We start from the raw sequence: 24,684 nt of genomic DNA, 5'->3' as shown, positions 1-24,684 counted from the left end.
CCCCAAACGATTATGTGCTGTGGTCCCTGAGAAGGGATAAACATTTCTCCCGAGCCGTGGAGGTTAAGTGCAGGGGCATCTAACTCCTCCTCCACCTGCCCTGCCTCCTACACAAAGCCTGAAGGGCCACCTGAAGGTGGCTCAGGTGGTGGTAACGCAGGGCGACGGGAGCCGTAAGGACAGATAGGGGTGTCCTACCAGCTAAAGCTGGACCGCGCCTTGGAGTAACACTCCAACAGATATTCCCTGAGCCCCCATCGTAAGCCGCGCTCGGTGGCTGCCACGGTGAGCAAAACGCAGACGAGACCTCCGTCCTAGGGGAACTCGGTCCCAGACTTCTGCTCCAGCAGCAGCAGAGGGCACCACACTGCCCTCCACCAGAAAGCACCTGGCACCCACGCAGCACCCTGCTTCCCTCTCAGGCTGCCCTTGACGTTCATTTTTGCATCCTTCCCACTGACAACCTCGAGCCCCTCCCTCCCTTCCTCCCTTTTGGAGGCGAGGTGCAGGAGGAGACGTGGCGTTTCTCCTTCCTAACCGCCCCTCAGGGCTACGGATAAACCCACGGGACAGGGGCACTGCAGATCAGAACCCTGTGGGTCGTGAAATGACCAGGTCAGACATTTTCAATGCAGAGAGTCCGGCTTTGTAAAGCCTGACGCCTCCCCTGTTCCAGCTATCAAGTGGAACCACACCTTGAGACTGGCTGGGATGTGTCGCCTTCGGCCTCAATACCTGTGCCTCAGCTGAGTTTGTGTTTTTTGCCCCTTCTAAAAAGTCTCTTCCAACCTTGGCGGTTTCTGTCCTAAGGAAATGTGTGTTTTCTTCAAACCTGCAGGCGAGGAAACGAGACCTCTTTCGTTCCCTCTAGAAGGGCTGGAGGACGCAGAGTCATCGAAAATGCAGATGGTTCTGATGAGGAAATGGACGCTCGCGATGCAGACTTCAATGGAACCAAGGCCAGTGAATAGACACCTTGCTGAAAACAACAAGACGACACCCAGTGGACTCTGCTTAGCACCGTCTAGACCCATTTTCAAATTCCGAACATCACGGACACCCCTCACGATGAACGTCAACCACCACCCTGGGTCCAGGGTATCAAAGTTTCGAACGATAAACCCAATGAGAAAACCAACAGCAGACACAGACACACCCACTCCCCCTCCGTCCCGTGAATTGTGCAGAGAGTTTGAGTTTTTAGAAAAATATATCCACGGTAACTTAATCACTGACAACTTAGTTTACATAAACTGGGGAGAAAGTCACCAAAATGGGTGCCACTGTCCCCCACTCCCAAGCCGTGCCCTAGCCTGTGTGCCTTCCAGGGTCGTGAGTTGGTCCTTGTTTGAGAACTCTCCCCCCGTCCTGGCTGCCACGCCTCAGACGCACACAGTTCACCGAGGCCCAGGGGCTTCGTCAGTCACCTGAATCCAAAGCAGACCCTGCTCGAGCAGGTAAGAGCAGGAGCACCACACCGTCTTGTATGCACCCCGACTGTACTCGAGGACACTCACTAATAAAAGGTTATAAGTCACTAGAACGAAGTCGGCTTTTCTGTTTTCTAGAGCAAAAGAGTGGGGGACGTTCTCATTGGACCCTCACAACGACCCTGTGAAGTCGGGGTTAGTTCGCAAACGGGGAAACTGAGGCCGGGGGAGGTGACATGAATTAACTGCCCAAGCTCCCACCTGGCAAGAACAGAGACGCAGAGTGAGTCTGTGAGGGGCTTCTCCCACCAGGGGCTGGGCAGGCCGAGGCTCAGGCAGGAAGCACAGGACCCGGAGAACAGCCTTACCGATCAAAACCAGTATGTACACACTGTGAAAAGTATAAGATTTCCTTGAATTTTTAAGTCAAAACAGACAACTTTGCCTGGCTGGGGTTGACGAACGTTTTCCGCAAAGGCCAGAGTAAGTATTTCAGTTTATACCTGGTCCCTGTCAGAGCTTCGGCTTTTATTTTCTCTAAACCACCCTTTACAAATATAAAAGCCATTGTTCACCCGAGGGCCACACGAAACCAGGCTGTGGCCCTTCCCCTCCTCGGCTTGAGTGTTCTAGACAGACTCCTTGCCAAGCTTCCTTCAGCACAAACGATTCCATAAGCCAACTCCACGGGCTCACACAGATTTGGAGAGAGAAAACATGGGCACCGAGAAGTCTCGGCTGAATGGCCAAACGCTAGTAGACCCCGAACCCCACACACAAACGTCTCACAAACACAGTTCTAAGGAGCTGAATTGAAGGGAAATATTTAAAAAGGTTTTTTCCCCCCACATTTCCTTGGTTAAAAAAAAGCGTTTTCCACCACCGTACGTGCAGATGCAGAACCACAAAGCAGCATTTACTGACCACCACCATGAACTAGGTGAAAATTAGTTTCTTTTGGTTTTATTGTTCTTTTAAAAAAGTAAAGGTACATCTTTCGTCGACCTGGGTTAGAATGTTGGTAGGGTAACGAACTGAGCACTGAAGTTTGATTCTGTTGGATTTTAGTAACACTTGAAAAAGTCTATTTTCAAATCAAGGCTATTTTGGTGTTCTTCTGGAAAAAGAACTTCGTAACAAAAGGAAGGTCGTTAAGCTGCACACACATGCTCCTGAATTTGTGTTCTTTTCACACGTGACCGAAAGCGTGAGACAGCAGCTCGCACAAGCAGAGGTTAAGTACAGACACCGTCCGCGTGGGAAATCTCGTGTTTGCTGCTCCTTTGACAAGGACGCTCCCGACAACAATCCTGGTGTGTGATGGTGTCATCTTATTTGAAGGTCACCCTGATTATGTCATTATGGCCTTGAATAAAGTCCTATTCTTAAAAGCTGCATATCAAGAGGCCACTCCATCCCAGTGACCCTCAGGGTCTTGAAGCGGAGGTCCTCCCCCCCACCACGCGAGGGGTGGGGACCGAGGACAATGAACGGTTGGGACAGATCTAAAGAAGACACAGATTTTCCACTGACCTGGTCCACACAAAATTTACTCTAAAACTCGAGCGCACCTCTAAAAGCCTCCGTGAGAGGCAGAATAAAAAGCGTGGGAGGTACACTACACCACAGTTTTAAAAACAGGCTTGTGCCCAGGCCACCCTTCGCCCCTAGACATGCTCTCAGCGTGCTGACCCTCCTGTGCCATCCTGTGCCAAGTGGGGCCGGGGTGGGCTCGACGTGGCTCACATCCCATTCGTGAGGCGTCTGTGGACATTCAAACCACCTCTTGAGACCAAGCAGGACCCGGGTCAGCTCAAAATGACAGGGTCGCCTCAGCAGCACACCTGAGCACCCTCTCCAGGGGGGTCCGTTTGCAACACACTGACAAGGAGGCTGGGGTTCACGAGACAACAGTTCACGGGGACCACAGGCATCAGCCTCAGTCAATGGCTAGTGTGACTGTTCACTCGTATTTCTCAGACTAACTTAAAAAAAAAGAAAGAAAAATAAAAACCTAGTGTAAAGAGGGGAACAGGTGACAACTCCCGCACAGACATCGGCAGCTTCGCTTCTGTGGATTTTCTAAAGCAACATCTTGACTACACCCTGGGCTGACGGCAGCGATGGCGAGGACAGATTGGAAGGCGGCTTCCCAAATTCCAGGCGTTTTCCCGACCTTCAGACAGAGTAAACCATGTTAAGCGGCATGACAGCTGTTTCCGACTGACTAGCATCAGGACCCACCAGGTCATGAGAGTGAATAGTATCGCGAAGCAGGAGCGGTCTCAGGGGGTCTCAACTTTCCCTCCTGTGAAACGAGGAAAAGGACGCGGGCGTCTAGCTCTGACGTCCCCAAGGCCACACAAAAAGCCAGTCGCAGAAGACCCTCTAAAGTCACCCCTTCTAAAGGTCCGGGAGTTACGTGCACGCTATGGAAAGCGATTCTTCACTTCCTGTCATCTGTGCCACAGACCCACCAAATTTATGTGGCCTGGGGTCCAGTAAGATGGTGGCACATCTTTTAAAAAGAAATAGTCTTTTGTTGTTGTTGTTGTTTTGGAAGCTGCTCTGATTTTCTTCCGGCAAGAAAATCAGTGAAGCCTTTAGAAGTCAGATTTGTGTTTTCCAATCTGCGGACTGGTTTCAGGAACCGAGTCTGGCTGGAACCTAGTGCCAGTTTCCTGATGGTTTTAAAGAGACTTAAAAAAAATTCTCTTCTGGGGGAAGCAGAGCAGTGTTTGAAGCTCAAGTCCCAAACAAGTGACTTACACAGGACACTCCCACAGCGTGACCGGGACTGGGGCTGCAGGATCAGATAATAAACACGAGCCTCTCCTTGGCCATCTGCCCAAACAGAAGACACCACCTAACTCTGCCTCAAGGGACAGGAGTGAAGGATCAGGTTCACTGATATAATTCTGCAACTTTTAAAACGTAGTTCTCGGTTGGGGGTAAGAGTCTCCCACCTGGAGTGACAGCAAAAGGTACTGACCCTTTATCAGCCAGAGGTGCGCTGGTGCTGCCTGGCCGTCTGTCGCTGCCATCTCTGCTCTTGCTCCCCCGTCCTGAGGCCGGGCCGCTTGTTCGGTTTGGGGACTGCTCATACACGAAGTTCCGGCAGGATGCAAGTTTGGACTCCAATGCCTGCAGAGAAATATGCTTTCATCTCTCAAGAACTCGAATCTCTCACCGGAGCCTGTACGCAGACAAGAACCTAAAGCACTGGTTCTCCGAAAGCACTGGGAGTCCAAAGGTAGGCCTCAATGGGGTCCAAGGCACATCCAGCTCTCAGACCCGCTGGCCTGAGAGATTTAGCTGCTCCCTGGAAAATCACTAGCCCTGCCGATGATCCGACTCTGCCTATGGGAAACACGAAATCATCTTGGGAGGTTACTCACTCACTTACCTTGTGGAACATGCACAGAGAGGCAGGAGGTTTAGACCAGGACTTGGCCTTGATGTAAACAGGCCTCAGGAAAACTGAGGGCACTGAGACCTCCTCTCCCCCAGGCTTCTCTATACTCTATGCTGAATATTGAGAGACCTGTTTGTATAACAAAAAGATAACCAAAAGCCCAAAGTAAAAACATTAAGAATTGAGTGGCGAGCCTCTCGTAAGTTGGAGCTCTATTATTTCTTAGGCACAAAAGAATCTTTCCCCATAATTAATATAAAACCTGTAAAGTCAAGTTTCTTGCCCTAGCCTTTCAAGATTTTAACTCCCTGAGAAATAAAAAGAGAAGGTGACTTTCAAATTTCTCAGTGTTTTGAAATTTAAACAAACAAACAAACAAACAAACAAACATAGATACCATCTAAATTTCCCAACTTCTGAGGAAAATGGTACAGGGATCAAAGGGGTGACTTCAAGCCTGGGCTCTGGGTGTCCGTCAACGCCGAGGCCCACAGAAGCATCGAGTCTAAGAGATACGACAGACCCGGAGCTACAGCTAAAATGCCAAGCCTGCGTTCGAGGGGAAGGAGCTGGCAAGGTCGCGCCTCGCAAGCACCCTAAAGGCAGGCGAGGCGCCGCACTGGCCTGGAGGGGCGCCGGTCTTACCCCCACTTTCCGCAGCAGGTCTCCCACGATGCTGAGCGCTGATATCCGGGCCGCGGGTGTGAGGGGAGTCCCACCCATGGAGTCCTCCAGACCTGGGGGCGGGGGGGAGCAAGGAAGCACACGTAACGCCAGCCTGCAGCCAAAGGCTGTGCGCGAACATCTCCAACCACAAGACCCCTGGGTGGGAGCGGGGCTGACTCTTCCTTTTGCAACCCTTTGATTCTGGACGTGCTCTGCTGCCTTCGATAGTTAACTGTCTTGCAGAGTCCATTTGGCGACCAACCTTTCACAGCCTTACGATGACTATATTAAATATTTATTTTTATGTTATTCTTTTACAACAAAACCAACACAAGCCCTCTTGAAATCCTAGGAATTCCATGTAGTTAGTTAACACAAACATCACCTGGGCCCACCATGGCTATAAGGGCGTGACCTTAGGGAGCCGTCTCCTATCAGGACCTGGGGCAGTGGCACCAGCATCACAGGGCGCCTGTCACAGATGCAGGATCTCAGGCCCCGCCCACACCTCTGGCTGAAGCCCTGGCATTTTAACGAGGTGCCCAGCTGAGTCGGGTGCCTGTTAAAGTGGGGAAAACACCGCTCTAGACCTGGATTCTGGAAGTCTCACCAGTCTCTTCCCAGCAGGGGACAAGCTGGGTGACAAGCTCCTCAATTCAGGGCCTCAGTTGTCCCCATCCATCACATGGGGACGGCACCTGCATTACTTGCATCTTGGGCCTCTGGCGAGAACTCCCATACACACGCGAGCGCCTCAGTACCATGACCGGCCCACCCAAGCACTCCACGATCGGCTATTATCATTTGCCATCAAGCGGCCAGATGAGAGTCTCGCGGTTTATCAGCCGGCAGAGGCGCTGCAGCAAAAACTCTAGTTTCTTATTTTTCACTACGCAGCACAGATGACATTGGCTCGAGGTCTAGAGGGACATATTGCTGGGCCCACAAAATGTTTTTTAAACCTTTCTTTTGGTTACTGAGATTCTAAGTGTGAGAAAGCTCCAGTCCGGCAGGGGACTTCTGGCCTCCGGTGAAGAAAGAAAGGCGGTGAGTGCCAGGTCCACGCTCCCCGCGGCAGGAGCAGGGCCGGGGGCGCCACTGCCCCCAGGGAGGCTGTCCGCCCTCACGCTCCGCCCTGTGCGTGAGCACTGCAGCGTGCGCCCCACCATCCAGCCTGGTCCAACGCCCACCTCGCCCGGGACTCACGCCGGGTCCTCACCGAGGAAAGCTCTGTGAGGCAAAGAAAGTCCCTTACCGCGTCTGAACGTCCCCGGTGTGGCTGAGCTGGAGCTGGGTCCCCGGGGGGCCACAGGGGTAGATGGCACGGAGCCAGTGGCCTGCACAGCAGTGTCTATCCTGCTGGCTTCCACCGGGCTGGGCAGGGGGGTCCTGGGTTTCTCCTGCTTCTGCTGCACAGCCAATTCCTGCCGCAAATCTGGGCAGGGAAAAGGGGTCGGATTAAGGCCTTGCTTTGGGGTGGGGGGTTAATAGCAGCCACTTGTCAAGGAGAAGATGCACCAGGATGAAAAATTTCAGGAGGACACCTGAGCTGAGCAGAACCCATGGGACCTTGCCCAACAGGCTTGTAAAATGATTTTTTTTTTTTTTGAGTAAAAACAAAAAGGTTTAAAAAAATTTTTTAACTATGGCAGTGATACACTAATGCAAAAATATGCTTTCCCAGCCCATCCCCAGATACCCCTCATCACTCATAATCACTGTCACACAGAGGTCGCTTCAAGCCTTTTTCTCTGCATTTTCTCACATACGACTTGTATGTAGGTACCTACCCATTAAGCACATAATACGAATAACCTTCAGTAAGGATAAATAGAAGCATTCTGTCTATGACTTATCTCCCTTCCTTTGATGAGATGTCCTAACAATTGTCCTACAACTGCATTTATATCTATACCTTGTTCGTTTTAACAATTAACATTCCGCAAAATAAATCTATGACACTTCCTTACTGATGAGCACTTAGAAACAACTATCTCTTAAATTTGAGGGTTTTTTTTTTCTTTTTTTCTTTTTAATGCCCCTTCTACTGGCCACATATTAGAAAATGTTGTAAACAACAAACTGAGACTTAAAAAAAACACCTCTCATGCACCCAACTTAGATGATGCACTAATGGCCTATTACAATTTGAAAGCTCTACCTCTGGACCTGCCAGCCTCCAAAGAGCAACTGCCGATGAGCTTTCCGAGTGCTAAGCCACATCTACCAGCTGCTGCCAAGTCACAAATATAATGGGGCTAGCTGGCAATTCCATCGACAGGAACTTTCCCCCCAACAAAACTCGTGTGCTCCTTCTGAGCATAAAGTTGCTAGTGGGTTTAAGTACCCACAAGGGGTCTTTCCAGGCTGGACATCTGACAGTTCTTAGCATGGGGTGGGGACCAAGGCCAGAGCCTGCCCGGTGTGGTCCCATACCCCCGTATCCTGAGGCCAGACAGCCTGTGCACCGAGGAGGGAGCAGATCTTCAGCAAAGGTGATACCAGGTAAGAGGGGACAACGCTGAGGAGGGCACGAGGAACAAAGCTCAGGAACCCTGACCTCTGGCTTCATCCTTCAGCCGCTGAACAGACTCTAGGAGATTCTCCTTCTCGTCAAGTTCGCTCTCCAGGAAGGCGTTTCTTTCAATGGCTTGATTCAAACGCTGCTCAAAATCTTCCAGAGACATGATCGTAGCCCTGGGTGAGAGAAGAGCAAAGATGTCCAGGAAAACGATCAGGGACATCATCTGGTGCCTACATACCCAGGGGGCGAGAAGGGTCGGACACGCGAGGGCGTGAGCCCCAGTGCTGACACTTCCTACAACCACAGACCTGAGCAAGCCCCTCAACCTTCTGGGACGCGGGCTCGTCACCTGCCCAGTGGGAACCGTCTTAGATCATGGGGTACACAAGGCTGTCCTGAGGGTCAAATGAGATCATTCCACACAGCACTTAGCCGCAAGCCAAGGCCTTAGTAGGGCCACATCCAGGGCCCAGGTGACTGCCAACAGCTCCATCTTCTCTTGGAGACGCACATGCAAACAGTATTGAGAATATCTTACTGAAAGACATGCATGAGGTAATGCCACGTATTTAAAAGAGTAGAAGAGATCATCTTTAAATCTCTCAGTTTACCCCAAAAAGTTTAAAGAGTTCAAAATGCCCAGCCCAGCTGCCCTGATAGCAACCACTTGCAAACAGTGCGGACTCTTCACTGGAGCGCTGTCCCAAAGGCACTGAAATAAAAACGTGTTGAACTCAGGCAGAGAGAAAGCAGCTTGCCCAGAGGGTTTCCTCATATGCAAAGCAAGGGTGGTAACAGAGGCCCCACACAGGGGTGGGGTGGGGTGGGGTGGGGTGGGGACAACTCGAGGAGTACAGGAAGCACGAGACAGATGTTTCACACGTAAGTACTCCATAAATGTCAGCGATGTTTATTACTGACCCCGTGTTTGTCTCCAGAAGACCTCTAGCATCCTGCTGTCTGTATCTCACGGTGGTTAGAAGCCTATGCTGAGAGTGGAACCCAGGAGTGAACACGTGACTAGCTAAGTGTCCCTGAGAAACTTAACCTCTCTGGGCCTCCAGTCCTTCCACAACAGCGAGAGGATTCATTCGTTCATTGATTCAGCACATCCTCCTATGCCCAGACGGAGACACGCGAGTATCTACCTTCCAGGGATCTTTAGAGGTAAATAAGATAAAGTTACATAAAGTATCTTAAGGAAAAGGACAAAGGGATATGTTTAGGAGTACAATACTGGAATTGGTTAAAATGACCCTAAGGCTGACATGTAAAACAACAACAAAAAAAGACAGAATGCCTAGAAATCCGTGTAACAACAAATATGCAAGACTTTACTGTCGGGCACAGAAGGCTTGTGGAAATAGAACATAGGGTGTTTATGAAGAGGAAGATGCACTATCATAAAGAGATCGATTTTCTATAACTCACCTAATAAGTCTAACGCCATCCTAATAAAAAGTTTTAATTGGGGGATGGATGCGCAAGGGGACTGATGGGGAAGATCGGGTGGAAATGAGCAAGAAGGGCCGGGAGAACTCTCAAAGAGCAGAGATCGGGGGAACCAGCTCTACCAGATGTAAAGAACATACTGCCATAAAGCCTCAACAATGAACAACAGTGGGAGCTGTGTCAAACTGTCACAAGGACAGATAGAGCGGGGGAAACCAAAGGTCCAGAAACAGATCCAAATGCACCTAAGAATGTGATCTGCTAGAACGGTGGCATCACAAATCATCGATGAAAAGACGGCTGGTTCAATTCTAGGTTTGGGGAACACTGGGCAGCCACCTGGAAAAAAATTAATGGTGGCTCCATACCTCAGACTGCACCCCAAAAGAAATTCCAACCAGATCAAAAATTTAGACAAACTCAGTATTTGGTCAAAATCCACTACCGGCTGCGGGAAAGCCAGAGAACTGCAGACCCACTTCAGAGGTGGTTCTGGCCTTCCTGAACCTGCGCGGGTCGGTGATCATGTGACTGCACACGGTCAACATGGTAACACCAGCAGGAACGAGCACTTCCGTCTCTTGTTACTATGGGAATACTCGCTCTCAAATAAAGGTAAGCATCCTAGCTGTAACCTGAGTGAAAACAGTTCTATGCACCTTATACACTGAAATTCTATCATCAGCAAATGTATTATCTATAAGAGTGAAATGCTGTAATGCATGATGACTGTGAAAGCCATGTATCTCACGTACAGTTATTGAAAACTTGAAAATAGTAATAGGAAAAATTTCAGTAAACCTGAATGTTAAGACACATTGTTAGGTAACTAAGAACATATCCCTTTTGAGCCAATAAATGCTTTAAAAGTCTATCATCACCCCACATCTATCAGAATGCTCACTATCTAAAGAACAGAAAATAACAAGCATTGATGAAGATGCAGAAAAGCTGGAACCTTTGTTCACAGCTGGTTAGAATGTAAAACGGTGTGGCCACTACACAAAATAGTATGGAGGTTCCCTTAAAAATTAAAAATAGAATGAACTTACAATCCAGCAGTCCTATTTCTGGGTATATATCCAAAAGAACTGAAAGCAGGACCTCAAAGAGATATTTGCACACCCATGTTCACACCAGCATCATTCACAACAGCCAAGAGGGGGAAGCAGCCCAAGTGTCCACCAGCAGATAAATGGATAAAAAAAGTGTGGTGCAAACATGCCATGGAATATTAAGTATGTATTCCTCCAGGAGGAAATCCTGTCACGTGCTATACCATGGATGAATCTCAAGGACAATATGCTAAGAGACTAAACGAGTCACAAAAGGACAAATACTGTGTGATTCCATTCATATGATGTGTCGAAAGTAAGAGTCACAGAAACAGGAGACAGAAAGGCAACTGCCCGGGGCTGGAGGGAAGAGGGGCAGACGAGCGCTTAGAGGGTGGAGCTCCGATGCCAGGTGGAAAGGCTCTGATGCACCACTGCACGACCATGGCCTGACCACACCAACACTGCTGAACTTAACACTTAAAAATAAAAGCCCCGTAACAGTGCACCGAAGAGCGAAATCAGATTAAACCAATTTTAATCTCTGCAGAACATTTTGGTATATTAGACAAAGTAAACTTTAAGGAATGTATTTAATTTTCAGTTACTTCCAATCAGGCCTAAGTCTTGCAAGGTGACCCTTGGACAAGGCGACCCTGTTCCTCGGTTAAGTGAGTCGTTTTGTTTTATAGAGGTACAGTGTGGAGAACGCAACAGCAAACAGCTCATAGTGCCAAAAAATCACTGTTCTGCAGCAAGGTTGTCAAGTTTTCCAAGTATAACTATTAAAACTTTATAATAAAATTCTAATGTTTGTAAGTTGTTGGGTTTTTTTTAAATAATAGTTCAATGTTCCAGGACTTTATTTATTCTATAATGGTGATTTGAGACTGTATCTCATCTGATTTTAACATTCTACTATTCAGCATTTGGCCAAAATGTGAGCCAATGCATCTTTAGTTTAGGAGAAAAAATATATATATAAATACTATAAAAAGTCTACGGCCATACTACCCTGAACAAGCCTGACCCCGTCTGATCTCGGAAGCTAAGCAGGGTCGGGCCTGGTTAATACTTGGATGGGAGACCACTTAGGAAGACCAGGTGCTACAGGCGTTAAAAAAAAGTACAAGAAAACATCCTAATTGCTTTATAACCTTGGACTGCAGAAGGCCTTTCTAACTATAACCGGCTGATAAATTTGACTACACAGAAATCAAATACCTTTTAACAGTAACATTATACAATAGATAAACATGGACGACAAATAACAAACTCCAAATACTTTAAATTCATATCACAAATATATAAAAATCTCCTAGAAACTGATGAAAAGAACCCAACCAATAATCTAATTTTAACACTGGCAAAGAGAAACAGAGTTCATAGGAAAAAAAAAAAACAGTTCTTAAATATCACTTATAATTCAGAAATATACCTATTTGTCACCTATCAGACTGGCAGAAATCCAAAGTTTGAAAACCATTCTGTTAGCTATTTGGAAAATAGGGACTTACATACATAGCTGCTGGAAATGTAAACTGCAAATACATAGCGGACAACTGGGCAATTACTACTTAAAGGACATGCATATGTCCTGTGACCCAACAATTTCACTTCTGGGAACTTATCTACAGATACACATCTGTGCAAGCAATGCTTATCATTCATTACAGCAACAATTATCTCTGCAAAAGAACGGAAATGAGTAGCTATCCATCCATAGGGGGCTGGATAAATGGTTTGATACAATACCAACCATATGATAGAATATTATGCACTTGGGGAAAAAAAGAACTAAGAATGCTCTGTGTCCTAATACAGAAAGATCTCCAAGATCTATTATGTGAAAAAGATGTATAGCAATATAAATAGAATGCCCTTTGGTGGAGAAAAAAGAGGGGGAACAATCCAATTTTCTATTTCTATTTGCTTGAATGTTCATTAAAAAACTCTACCGCTTTGTATGTTATTTTTGAACCACAAGAATGTACTATCTCTTCATGCCGAACTGCATTATTTGTCCTAATTCTTCACTTTCCCTGCATCCACACCCTTGCTGTGGCCTCACTGTGGGCACAATTACTTTCCCACCCCTTAACATGGCTTGGCCATGTGACTTGCTTTGATCAAGGATATATGGGTGGGAATGATGGTGTGACAGTGGCTGGCCAGAAATCAAAACACACTACAAAGCCACAGTAATTAAGTCATTATGGGACTGGTATAGTAATTCACAAATTATACACTGGACCAAAATAGCGAATCCAGAATTAGATACCAGGATATACAAGAGTTTAACAAATGACAGAGTTGAGCTTAATTCAGTGGAAAAAAGATGGAGTGTTTACCTTATCTCAAGAAAAAAGAAAAATCTCAAATAAACAATCTAACTTTACGCTTAAAGGAACTAAGAACAAAATGAAGCCCAAACTTGAAAGGAAAAAAATAATAAAGATCAGACAAGAAATAAATGAAATACAGACTAAAAAGACAAGAGAAAGATCAATGAGACTAAGAGCTGGTTCTTTGAAAAAATAAACAAAATTGGCAAACCTTTAGATAGACTAACCAAGAAACAGAGAAGTCTCAAACAAAATTAAAAATGAAAGAGGAGAATTTACAACTGTTACAATAGAAATACAGAGGATCATAAACTACTACAAATAATTATACACCAACAGACAGACAACCTAGAAGAAATGTATAAATTCCTGGATATATACAACCTTCCTACACAGAATCATGAAGAAATAAAAAATCTGAATTGACCACTTACTAATAAGGAGATTGAATAAGTAATCAAAAACTTCCCAACAAACAAAAGTCCCGGGCCAGACATATTCACAGATAAGTTTTACCATATATTCAAAGAAGAATTAATACCTAGCCTACTCAAACTCTTCCAAAAAACTGAAGCGGAGGGAACACTTCCAAACCCATTTTATAAGGCCAGCATTTCCCTGATACCAAAACCAGATAAGGATGCCACACACACACAAAATTAAAGGTCAATATCCTTAATGAACATAAATGCAAAGACCTCAAAAAACATAAGCAAACTGAATTCAACAACTCATTAAAAAGGATCATACACCATGATCAAATGGGATTTAGTCCAGGGATTCAAGAATGGTTCGAAATCCACAAATCAATCAACATGATACACCACAAAAATAAAATGAGTAAGAATCATATGATCATCTCAATAGATGCAGAAAAAACACTTAACACCTATTTTTGATAACAAAAAAATAAAAAAAACAAAACAAAAAACAACTCAACAATGTATAGAGGAACGTACCTCAGCATAATAAAGGCCATACATGACAAACTCACAGCTAAAAATCATACTGAACTGTGAAAAGCTGAAAACGTTTCCTCTAAGACCAGAAACAAGACAAGGATGATCACTCTCGCTTTTTTTTTCAACATAGTATTGTAAGTCATGGCCACAGCAATTACGTAAAAAAAAGACATAAAAGGCATCCAAATTAATGAGAAGAACTAAAATGCTGCAGATATGATAGTATATACAGAAAACCCTAAATACTCCATCGAAAAACTGTTACAACTAATAATGAATTAAGTAAAGTTGCAAGATACAAAATCAATATACAGAAATCTGTAGCATTTCTATACACTAATAACAGACTATCGGAAAGGGAAATTAAGAACACTATCCCATTTACGATTGCATCAGAATGAATACCTAGGAATAAATTTAACGAGAGAGGTGAAAAACCTACACACTGAAAACTGTAAGACACTGATGAAAGAAGCTGAAGAAGACACAAATAAATGGAAAAAATATACTTTGCTCATGGATTGGAAGAATTAATATTGTTAAAATGTCCATACTACCCAAAGCAATCCACCCCTATCAAAATTCCAATGGCATTTTCCACAGAACAAATAATTCTAAAATTTGTATGGAACCACAAAAGATCACAAGTAGCCAAAGCAACTTTGAGAAAGAAGAACAAAGCTGGAGGCATCACGGTCCCTGATTTCAAACTATACTACAAAACCACAGTAATTAAAATGTATGGCATTGGCATAAAAAGACACGCAGATCGATGGAACAGAACTGAATCCCAGAAATAAATCCACACATATATGGCCAATTAACTTGCGACAAAGGAGCCAAGAACAAACAATGGAGAAAAGACAGTCTCTTCAACAAACGGTGCTGGGAAAACTAGACAGCCACACGCAAAAGAATGAAACTAGCCTGCTATCTCACACCACACACAAAAACTATACAACATGAATTAACGACTTGCATGTAAGACCTGAAACCATTAAATTCCTAGAAGAAAACACAGATGGCAAGCTCTTCGACATCACTCTTAGCAATGTTTTTGTAGACTGGACTCCAAAAGCAAGGGAAACAAAATCAAAAATAAACAGGACTACATCAAACTAAAAAGCTTCTGCACAGTGAAGGAAACCATCATCAAGACGAAAAGGCAACCTGCTGAATGGGAGGAGATATACGCAAATCTGATAAGGGGTCGATATTCAAAATACATAGAGAACTCCCACAACAACAACAAAAAACCTGACTTAAAAATGGGCAGAGGATCTGAACAGACGTTTACCGAAGAAGACGTAGAGACGGCCAACTGGCAAATAAGATGTTCAACATTACTAATTATCAGGGAAATGCAAATCAAAACCACAATGAAATATCAAAAATGGCTATTATCAAAAAGACAAGAAACAACAAGTGTTGGAGAGAATGCACAGGAAAGGGAACCCTCGTGCACTGCTAGTAGGAACGTCAATTGGTACAGCTGCTATGAAAAACAGTCTAGAGATTCCTCAAAAAATTAAGAATAGAACTACTATATGATCCAGCTATTCTGCTCCTGAAGAATATGAAAAACACTAATTTGAAAAGATATATGCACCCCTATGTTCACTACGGCATTATTTACAATAGCCAAGATATGGAAACTACCTAAATGTCCATCAATGGATGAATATATATATATTCTATTCAGCCATAAAAAGAAATGAGATCCTGCCTTTCATGACGACATGGGCAGACCCTGAGGGTATTATGCCAAGTGACATAAGTATGGTGGAGAAAAGCAAATATTGTATGATTATACTCATATGTGGAATCTAAAACAAAATAAGCAAACGAAGCAAAACAAACTCATAGATGCAAGGAACAGGCTAGTGGCTACCAGAGGGAGGGGGGTTGGGGGGGGTGAATTGAGTGAAAGGTGTTGATTTTATGGTGAAAGATGGTGACTAGACTTTTGGTGGTGATCACTCTGTAGTGTATACAGATGTCAAATTATAATACTGTACACCTGAAACTTATGTAATATTGTATACCAATTTTACCTTGATTTTAAAAAAGATGGAGCATTTAATAAATAGTAATGGCACAACTGGCTATCTAATGAAAAAAATTAGACCCATATCTTATAGTAGATATGAAAATAAATGAGGTGGATTAAAGGCCTAAGTATAAAACAAAAAAAATCTTCCAAAAAATTAAGAGAATACATGCACAATCAAAGAATCAAGATTTCCTTAGTGAAGTCTGGAAAACTGGAAGCTATAAAAGGAGTCCTAACTGATGACCTAAAAATATAAAATATTTGCATGGAAAATCATACCATATACAAAATCAACAGAATATTCTGTAAAATATATTTTCAAAGCAGGACAAAAGATCAGTAGTGAAAATATAGAAAGAGCTCTTACAAATTGACAAGAAAGGAGGTTCCATTTCAGGTAATAATGAAGTAGGCTGTATCAGACCAAATCTATAGATTAAACCTACAAACTCTAGATAAAACAAGAAAAACAATGATCTGAAGGCACTGGCAAAAGTTGGAAGGAAGCCAACACTTGGAGGACGGGAAGAGGAGTGCGTGAATTTTGCATCTTTATAAGCTTTTTGTCTACGGCTCTAGTGATAGAAACGCATCACTGGGGGTGGGTGGGGGGCAGGGGAGTATCAAATTCTGCATATAAACTCTTCCTACAGCTCTGGCTGACCCCTGAACCACACATGTACATGGCTGACTTGAAGAGGTCCATTTAAAGGCAAAAAATTGTCAGAGTTCAGCTACTGTCCATCAAGGGGAGACACAGTTTGGGGTATGAGCTCAGCCTAGTTACCAAAAAATCAACAACAGAATCCATAGTTTCTGTAACAGATCATTCATTATGTCTCGAATAAAATCCAAAATTACTAGACATGTAAAGAACAAGGAAAAGGTGACCAGAACTCAAGAAAAGGGCAATCATTGGAAATCGACCCAAAGATAACCTAGATGTTGGAATTAGCAGAAAAGGATTTTAACATACCTCTTTTAACTATACTCAAGGACATAAAGAGAGCTCAGTGGAGGAATACAAATCACTAAAAAGAAAAAGGAATTCTAGAACTGCAAACAAAATAGCTAAAATAAAATATTGTTGGAATTGGCTTAACATCAGATTAGAGAAGAGAGAAGAAGGGAGTCAGCGAATTTGAAATTAGATCAACCGAAATTTTCCAATTTGAGAAACAAGAAGAAAAAAATATTAAGAATGAACAGAGCCCTCAGGGACTTGTCAGACAATATCAAAAGGACTAAGGTCCCAGAACGACAGGAGAGACAATGGGGCAGCAAAAATCTTTGAGGAAATAATGACCAAAGTTAAAATTGGCAAAAGACAAATTCAAAAGAAAGAAGCCCAGCAAACCCCACTCAGGATAAATACATACAAAATCAAGGCATATCATAATCAATCAGCTGAAAATTAGAGCAAGAGAAATACCTAAGAGCAGGCAGAGAAAAACAACACATTACGTACAGGGGAGTGACTATTTAAATGACCAGTAACTTCTGATCCACAGCAACGAGAAGAGAAGACTTCTGGAACACCATCTCTAAAGGAAAGAAAGAAAGAAAGGAAGAGGGGGGAGGGGGAGAGGGAAAAGGAGGAGGAGGGGAGGAGAGAGGGATGCAGACAGACAGACCTGTAAACCTAGAATTCTACATCCAGTGAAAGCATTCTTCAAGAATGAAGCCAAGGACTTCTGCTCAAGACGGTGGAGGAAGAAAATGCTGTGCTCGCCCCCTCCATGACCACATCAAAATTACAACGTAATTACAGGACCACCACCCTTGAGAACCACCTGAAGTCTAATGGAACAGAAGTCCCATCACTATGGATCCACAGAAGAGGCCACGTCAAGACTGGCAAGAGGGGTGGAGATGCAGAACTGGGCTGGCCCCACCCCTGCGTGTGGTGGAAGAGAATGTGAAAGGATATCTCAGCTGTGGAGGTCCCCACTGAGGAGCGAGGGGAGCGGTCCCCCACCTGGCTCCCCAGCCCAAAGCACCAGTGCCGAAGAGAGAAGTCCCCATAACTTCTGGCTATAAAAAGAGACTGCGAACAAAGACAAAGGGCCCCGGGAGACTTGGGTGCTCCCTGCACGCGGACTCACTCACTCTAGGCTCCTGTGCAGGGGCAGCAGCTGGAACAGCTGCAGCAGTGCATGGGGAGGAGCTGAACTGACCGGCTGCAGGGCGAGGGCTGGAGGGGCAGGGGCTGATGCAGGGGTCAGGGCAGCTCCCTCCAGGGACAGAAGCGCTGGCAGGCACCATTGCTGAGCCCTCCCACTCCCCAGTGGCAGGCACAGGCAGGCACCAAATCTGAGCTCTCCATCAACCTGGCTGACACCGTTCACCCATCCTGGTGATTCCCTGACACCCTGTCTCACCCAACTCTCGTGCCTGAGCCGCTTCCAGCAGCTGTCAACACAAGAGGCCGGCCTCACTAGTGCTATGGACTTTGCTAAAATTTCTCAAAGAACCACAAACTCCAAACCAGCAGGAGCCAGCCTTGGCGCGCCCTGTAACTCTTGCTAAGCTGCTTCAAGTTCAGCACAAGTAGAGACCAAGCTCCACCGGGCATTGGAACTTCATCAGGTGGCCCCAAGCCTGTCATAAACTGCAGCCAGTGTTGGCCTGGAATGTAGGTTCAAAGAAGCAGCCACAGACCTGGCACGAATGGATGCTAGCCTCAGGTCACACAACGGTGCACACCAAAGTGTCCCAAGCCCAGCACTCACAGCAGCCGGCCTCAGTTCACAGCACAGCCTCCGCCAAGGGCCCCCAAACCCAACGTAAATGGCAATGAACTGCAGGTCACTTTGTGGCTCCCACCAGGCCACCCTAAGCCAGGCACATGTGGTGGCTGACCTTGGCCTGCACAGGAGCCTCTCCCAAGGGGTGCAGAACCAACACATCTGGTGGTCAGATTCAGACCACACCAGAGCACTCCATAAATGACACATCCAAAGGGCGGATCTGGCTGGCACCAGAGCCTGCCAAAGTGACTCCCACTCTGAGAGGGCAGCACCTGCACGACAGCTCATCCGCGTAGTCACAGCCAGTCCTCATAGCCAGTCAGCCTGAGGGTCAACCTCGCACACTGAGGTATCAACAGTAATCAAGGCTCAACTACAACAGGAGGGCAGACACAACCCACACAAGGGACACTCCGGAGCAGCCACTTGAGGTGAACAGGGAGACTGTGCCACTGGGCCTCACTGGACACCTAGTACATAAGGTCACTCTGCCAAGACACAGAGATGTAGCTAATACATAGATCTAGCTAATACATGGAAACAAACATGGGGAGGCGGCCCAAATGAGGGGACAAAGAAACATGTTCCAAATGGAAGAACAAGACAAAATCCGGAAAAGGAACTAAAAAAAATAGAGACAAGCAGTCTACCAGATAGAGATCAAAACACTGGTTACAAGGCTGCTCGATGAACTCAGGCGAAGACTAGATGAACAGTGAGAACTTCAACAAAGAGATAGGAAACCAAAAAGGACCAGTCAGAAATGAACACAATAACTGAAATGAAGAATACATTAGAGGGAATCAGCAGCAAATTAGATAAAGCAGAGGATCGAATCAGCAATTTAGAAGATCCGGTAGCAGAAAACACCCAATTGGAATAGCAAAAAGAAAAAAAAATTTTTAACGATGGTAGTTTAAGGGACTTCTGGGACAACATCACGCATACCAACATTTCATCATTGGGGTACCAGAAGGAGAAGAGAGAGGAAGGGATTGAAAACTTATTTGAAGAAATAATGACTGGAAACTTCCCTAACCTGGCGAAGGAAACAGACATGCAAGGCCAGAAAGCACAGAATCCTAAACAAGATGAACCCAAAGAGGCCCCCACTAAGACACATCATAACTAAAATGCAAAGGTTAAAGACAAAGAGAGCATCTTAAAAGTAGCAAGAGAAAGGCAGTTAGTTACATACAAGGAAGCTTCCGTAAGACTTGTCAGCTAATTTCTCAACAGAAAATTGACAGGCCAGAGGGAGCAGCACAAAATATTCAGAGATGAAGAGCTAAGACCTACAACCAAAATTATTCTACCCAGCATGGCTATCATTTAGAATTGAAGGAAAGAGCTTCCCAGACCAAAAACAAAAAACAAAAACAAAAACAAAAAGAGTTCATCAACCAGTAAACCGGTATTACAAGAAATGTTAAAGGGACTTCCTTAACTAGAAAAGTTCAAAAATATAAATAAGAAAATACGGGAAAGAACAAAATTCTCAACTGACAAAGGCAAACAGCAAAGCAGTGGATCAAACAACTATAAAGCTAGTACAAAGGTTAAAAGGCAAAAGAAGGAAAATCATATGTAATTACAACAATAAATTAAGGGATATACACACACAAAAGTAAACAATGATGATAAAAACATAAACGTGGAGGGAGTAAAAATTGTAGTGATTTTTTAAAATGTGTCCAAACTTAAGCGACTATCAACTTAAAGCAGACTGCTATAAACACACGCTGGAATGTAGGAAGCACAATGTAAGCACAAACCAAAAATCCGTGAGAGATATACAAGAAATAAAGAGAAAAGCGTCCAAACACAGCACTATAGAAAGTCATCAACGAACAAGAGAGAGCAAGAGAATGACTAAAACAATCAGAAAACTAATCATATGGGAGTAACTATGTACCTGTCAATAATTACTTTAAATGTAAATGAACTAAGTGTGCCAATCAAAAGACATAGGGAGGCTGAATGGATTTAAAAAATAAGACCCGTACATATACTGCCTTCAAGAGACCCACTTCAGCTCAAAAGACACTCAAAGATTGAAAGCAAAGGAATAGAAAAAGATATCTCATGTAAATAGAAATGAAAAAAAAAAAAGCTGGGGTAGCAATACTTATATCAGACAAAATAGACTGAAAACAAGAGTTGTTATAAGAGACGAAGAAGGGCATTTCATAATGATAAAGGGATCAATCCAACAAGATATAATTCTCATAAACAGCAACCCACCTAAAGTAAGAGCACCTAAATACATAAAGCAAATATTGCAGGACATAAAGGGTGAGATTGATAATAATACAGTCATAGTAAGGGACTTAAATGGACAGATCATCCAGACAGAAAATCAACAAGAAACGGTAGCCTTAAATGACACATAAGACCAAGCAGACTTAATTGATATTTGTAAGACATTTCACCCAAAAGCAGAATATACATTCTTTTCAAGTACACATGGAACATTTTCCAGGAGAGACCACATGTTAGGCTACAAAACAAGTCTCAGTAAATTTAAGAAGAATGAAATCATAACCAGCATCTTCTCTGATCATAATAGTGTGAAACTAGAAATCAATTACAAGAAGACTGAAAATCACAAACACATGGAGTCTAAATAATGTGCTACTAAACTGGGTTGACAGTGAGATCAATAAAGAAATCAAAAGATACCTTCAGACAAATGAAAATGAAAACACAACAACCCAAAATCTGTGGAACACAGCCAAAGCAATTCTAAGTGAGGACATGTATAGCAATACAGGCCTATCTCAAGAGAAAAAAAAATTCTTAAATAAATAATCTAACCTTACACCTAAAGGAACCAGAAAACAAAGAACAAAGCCCAATGTGAGTAGAAAGAAACAATAAAGATCAGAGTAGAAATAAATGAATTAGAGTCTAAAAACAATACAAAAGATCAATGAAACCAAGGGATGGTTCTTTGAAAAGATAAAATTGATAAACCTTTAACTGGACTCACCAAGAAAAAAAAGAGGGCCCAAAGAAAATCAGAAATGAAAGGGAAGTGAAAACTGACACCACAGAAATACAAAGGATTATAAGAAAATACTTCAATTATATACCAACAAATTGGACAATCTGGAAGAAACAGATAAATTCCTAGAAACATACAATCTTCCAAGATCAGATAAGAAAGAAACAGAAAATCTGAAGACCAATAACTACTAACGAAATTAAATCAGTAAAAAACAAAACAAAACAAAACAAAACAAAACAAAACACCTTCCAAAAACGAGATGGCTTCACAGCAAATTTTGCCAAACATTCAAAGAATTAATACCTATCCTCAAACTATTTCAAATAGTTGAAGAGGAGGGAAAGTTCCCAAACTCATGTTACAAAGACACTACAAAATAAGAAAATTATAAGTCTATATCTCTAATAAGCACAGGTGCAAAAATTCTCAAAATATTAGCAAACTGAATTCAGCAATACATTAAAATGATCATATACCATGATCAAGTGGGATTTATTCCCAGATGCAAGACTAGTTCGATATCCATAAATCAATTGTGATTCACCACATAAACAAAATAAAGGATAAAAATCGTATAATCATAATCATTATAAGCAGAAAACATTTCACGAAAATCAAATATCCACTTATGATAAAAACTCTCATCAAAGTAGGATAAAGGGAACATACCTCAACATAATAAAGGACCCATAGCTGACACCACAGTCAAAGGTGAAAAGCTAAATACTTTTTAAGATCAGGAACAAGGCAAGAATGTCCCCTTTCGCCATTTTATTTAACATGGTATTGGGAGTCCTAGCCACAGCAGTCAGACAAGAAAAAGAAATAAAAGCCATCCGAATTGGAAAGGAAGAAGTAAAACTGTCATTATTTGCATGATACTATATACAGAGGACCGTAAAGAATCCACCAAAAAAAACTATTAGAACTAATAAATGAATTCAGTAAAGTAGCAGGATACAAAATTAATAATCAGATATTAATTTGATTATTAATTTTGTATCCTGCTACTTTACTGAATTCATTTTCAGTAAAGGTTGGTTGCATTTTCATACGTCAATAACAAACTATAAGAAAAAGAAATTAAGAAAATAATCCCATTTACAATTGCTTCAAAAAGAATAAAATACCCAGGAATAAATTTAACCAAAGAAGTAAAAGACGTATACTAGAAAACTATAATATACTGAAGAAATAAATTACAGGTACAAAAAAAAAAGCAAGCATACATTGTGCTCATGGATAAGAAGAATTAACATTGTTCAACTGTCCATACTTCTCAAAGCAATCTATAGATTCAATTCAATCCTTATGAAAATACCAATGGCATTTTTCAAAGAATAAGAACAAATAATCCTAAAATTTACATGGAACCACAAAAGACCCTACATAGCCATAGCAATCTTGAGGAGGACAACAAAGTTGGAGGTATCACACTACCTGATATCAAACTATACTACAGGGCTATAATCATCAAAACAGCATGATATGGGCACAAAAACAGATACATAGATCAGTGCAACAGTATAGAGAACCCAAAAATACACCCGCACCTATATAGTCAATTAATCGATGACAAAGAAGGCAAGAATATACAACGGGTAAAGGCAATCTCAACAAGCAGTGTTAGGAAAACTGGACAGACACACGCAAAAGAATGAAACTGGATTACTTTCTTACACCATATACAAGAATAAACTCAAAACAAATTAAAGACTTAAATGTCAGACCTGAAACCGTAAAACTCAGAAGAAAACATAGGCAGTAAACATTGACATTGCTCTTAGTAATATTTTTTCTAATATATCTCCTCAGGTAAAGGAAACAAAAGAAAAAATAAGTAAATGTCACTACATCAGACTAAAAAGGTTTTGCACAGTGAAGGAAACCATCAACAAAGAGAAAGACAACCTACTGACTGGGAGAAGATATCCACCAATGATTTATCTAATAAGCAGTTAATATCCAAAACACTTAAGGAACTCGAACACCACCAAAAAACAAAACAAAACAAAAAACAAAACACCCAAACGATCCAATTATAAAATGGGCAAAGGACCTGAATAGGCATTTCTCCGAAGAGGACATACAGATAGACACATGAAAAGATGCTCACCATCACTAATCATCAGGGAAATGCAAATGAAAACCACAATGAGATATCACCTCGCACCTGTAAGAATGGCTGTCATCAATAAATCGATAAGTGTTGGCGAGGATTTGGAGAAAAGGGAACCCTTGTGCACTGTTGGTGGGATTGTAAATTGATGCAGTCGCTATGGAAAACAAAATGGAGTCCTCAAAAAATTAAAAATAGTACTACCACATGTCCCAGCAGCTCCACTTCTAGTTATTTACCCAAAGAAATCCAAAACACTAATTCGAAAAGATATATGCAGTATTATTATGTTGACTGCAACATTATTTACAATAACCAAGATATGGAAGCCACCTAAGTGTCCACCAATAGATGAATGGGTAACGAAGACGTGGTACATGTATACACAGGATAACTACTCAGCACTAAAGAGAAAGGAGCTATGAAGCCATGATAAGGCATGAAAGAACCTTAAATGCATGTTACTAAATGAAAGAAGCCAACACAAAAAGGCTACATACTGTTTAATTGCAACTATATGACATTCTGGAAAGGGCAAAACTACGGAGACAGTAAAAAGATCAGTGATTAAGAGGGATCAGGGGGAGGGAGGGATAAATAAGCAGAGCACAGAGGCTTTTTAGGGCAATGAATCGATTCCATATGATACTATAATAGTGGATACACAACATTATACATTTGTCCAAACCCACAGAACATACAACACCAAGAATGAACTGTAGCGTGATCTGCAGACTTTGGGTGACGATGATGTGTCAGTGCAGGTTCACGGATTGTAACGCACGCATCCCTGCAGAGGATGCTGACAGCTGGGAAGATCATGTGCATGGGAACAGGGGACATGCAGAAACTATACTTTCCTCTCAATGTTGCTGTGTCACCTAAAACTGCTCAAAAAAGAAA

At 43.1% G+C, this 24,684-nt stretch overlaps 2 protein-coding genes and 1 pseudogene across 7 annotated transcripts in view; 2 read left to right on the top strand and 1 right to left on the bottom strand.

The window, feature by feature from the left end:
• MYH11 (myosin heavy chain 11) overlaps nucleotides 1-1,543 on the top strand; it is a 111,451-nt gene extending 109,908 nt beyond the window's left edge. For 2 of the 5 annotated variants that reach the window (XM_039885415.1, XM_039885417.1), the window contains exon 42: nucleotides 839-971. In XM_039885415.1, the coding sequence (XP_039741349.1) occupies nucleotides 839-971 (133 nt within the window). Of the gene's footprint in view, nucleotides 1-838 lie in introns of all 5 variants that reach the window. The other 3 variants (XM_039885416.1, XM_039885418.1, XM_039885419.1) reach the window with 3 other exon arrangements.
• An 824-nt stretch (nucleotides 1,544-2,367) lies between these two features.
• The window catches only part of NDE1 (nudE neurodevelopment protein 1), a 36,239-nt gene continuing 13,922 nt past the window's right edge, over nucleotides 2,368-24,684 (bottom strand). Inside the window, exons 5-9 of one of the 2 annotated variants that reach the window (XM_039885420.1) lie at nucleotides 8,072-8,208; nucleotides 6,767-6,946; nucleotides 5,491-5,582; nucleotides 4,423-4,574; nucleotides 2,368-3,606 (exon numbers count right to left, since the gene is read on the bottom strand). In XM_039885420.1, coding sequence (XP_039741354.1) covers nucleotides 3,513-3,606; nucleotides 4,423-4,574; nucleotides 5,491-5,582; nucleotides 6,767-6,946; nucleotides 8,072-8,208 — 655 coding nt within the window. In that variant the 3' untranslated portion in view covers nucleotides 2,368-3,512. Of the gene's footprint in view, nucleotides 3,607-3,710; nucleotides 3,739-4,422; nucleotides 4,575-5,490; nucleotides 5,583-6,766; nucleotides 6,947-8,071; nucleotides 8,209-24,684 lie in introns of those variants that run through there. The other variant, XM_039885422.1, reaches the window with a different exon arrangement.
• LOC120620602 (uncharacterized) lies at nucleotides 11,540-11,658 on the top strand (annotated as a pseudogene).

Source organism: Pteropus medius, unplaced genomic scaffold (genome assembly GCF_902729225.1).
Source record: "Pteropus medius unplaced genomic scaffold, Ma_sr-lr_union100, whole genome shotgun sequence".
Classification (NCBI taxonomy): domain Eukaryota; kingdom Metazoa; phylum Chordata; class Mammalia; order Chiroptera; family Pteropodidae; genus Pteropus; species Pteropus medius.
This window is presented reverse-complemented; position numbering and strand designations above follow the sequence as displayed.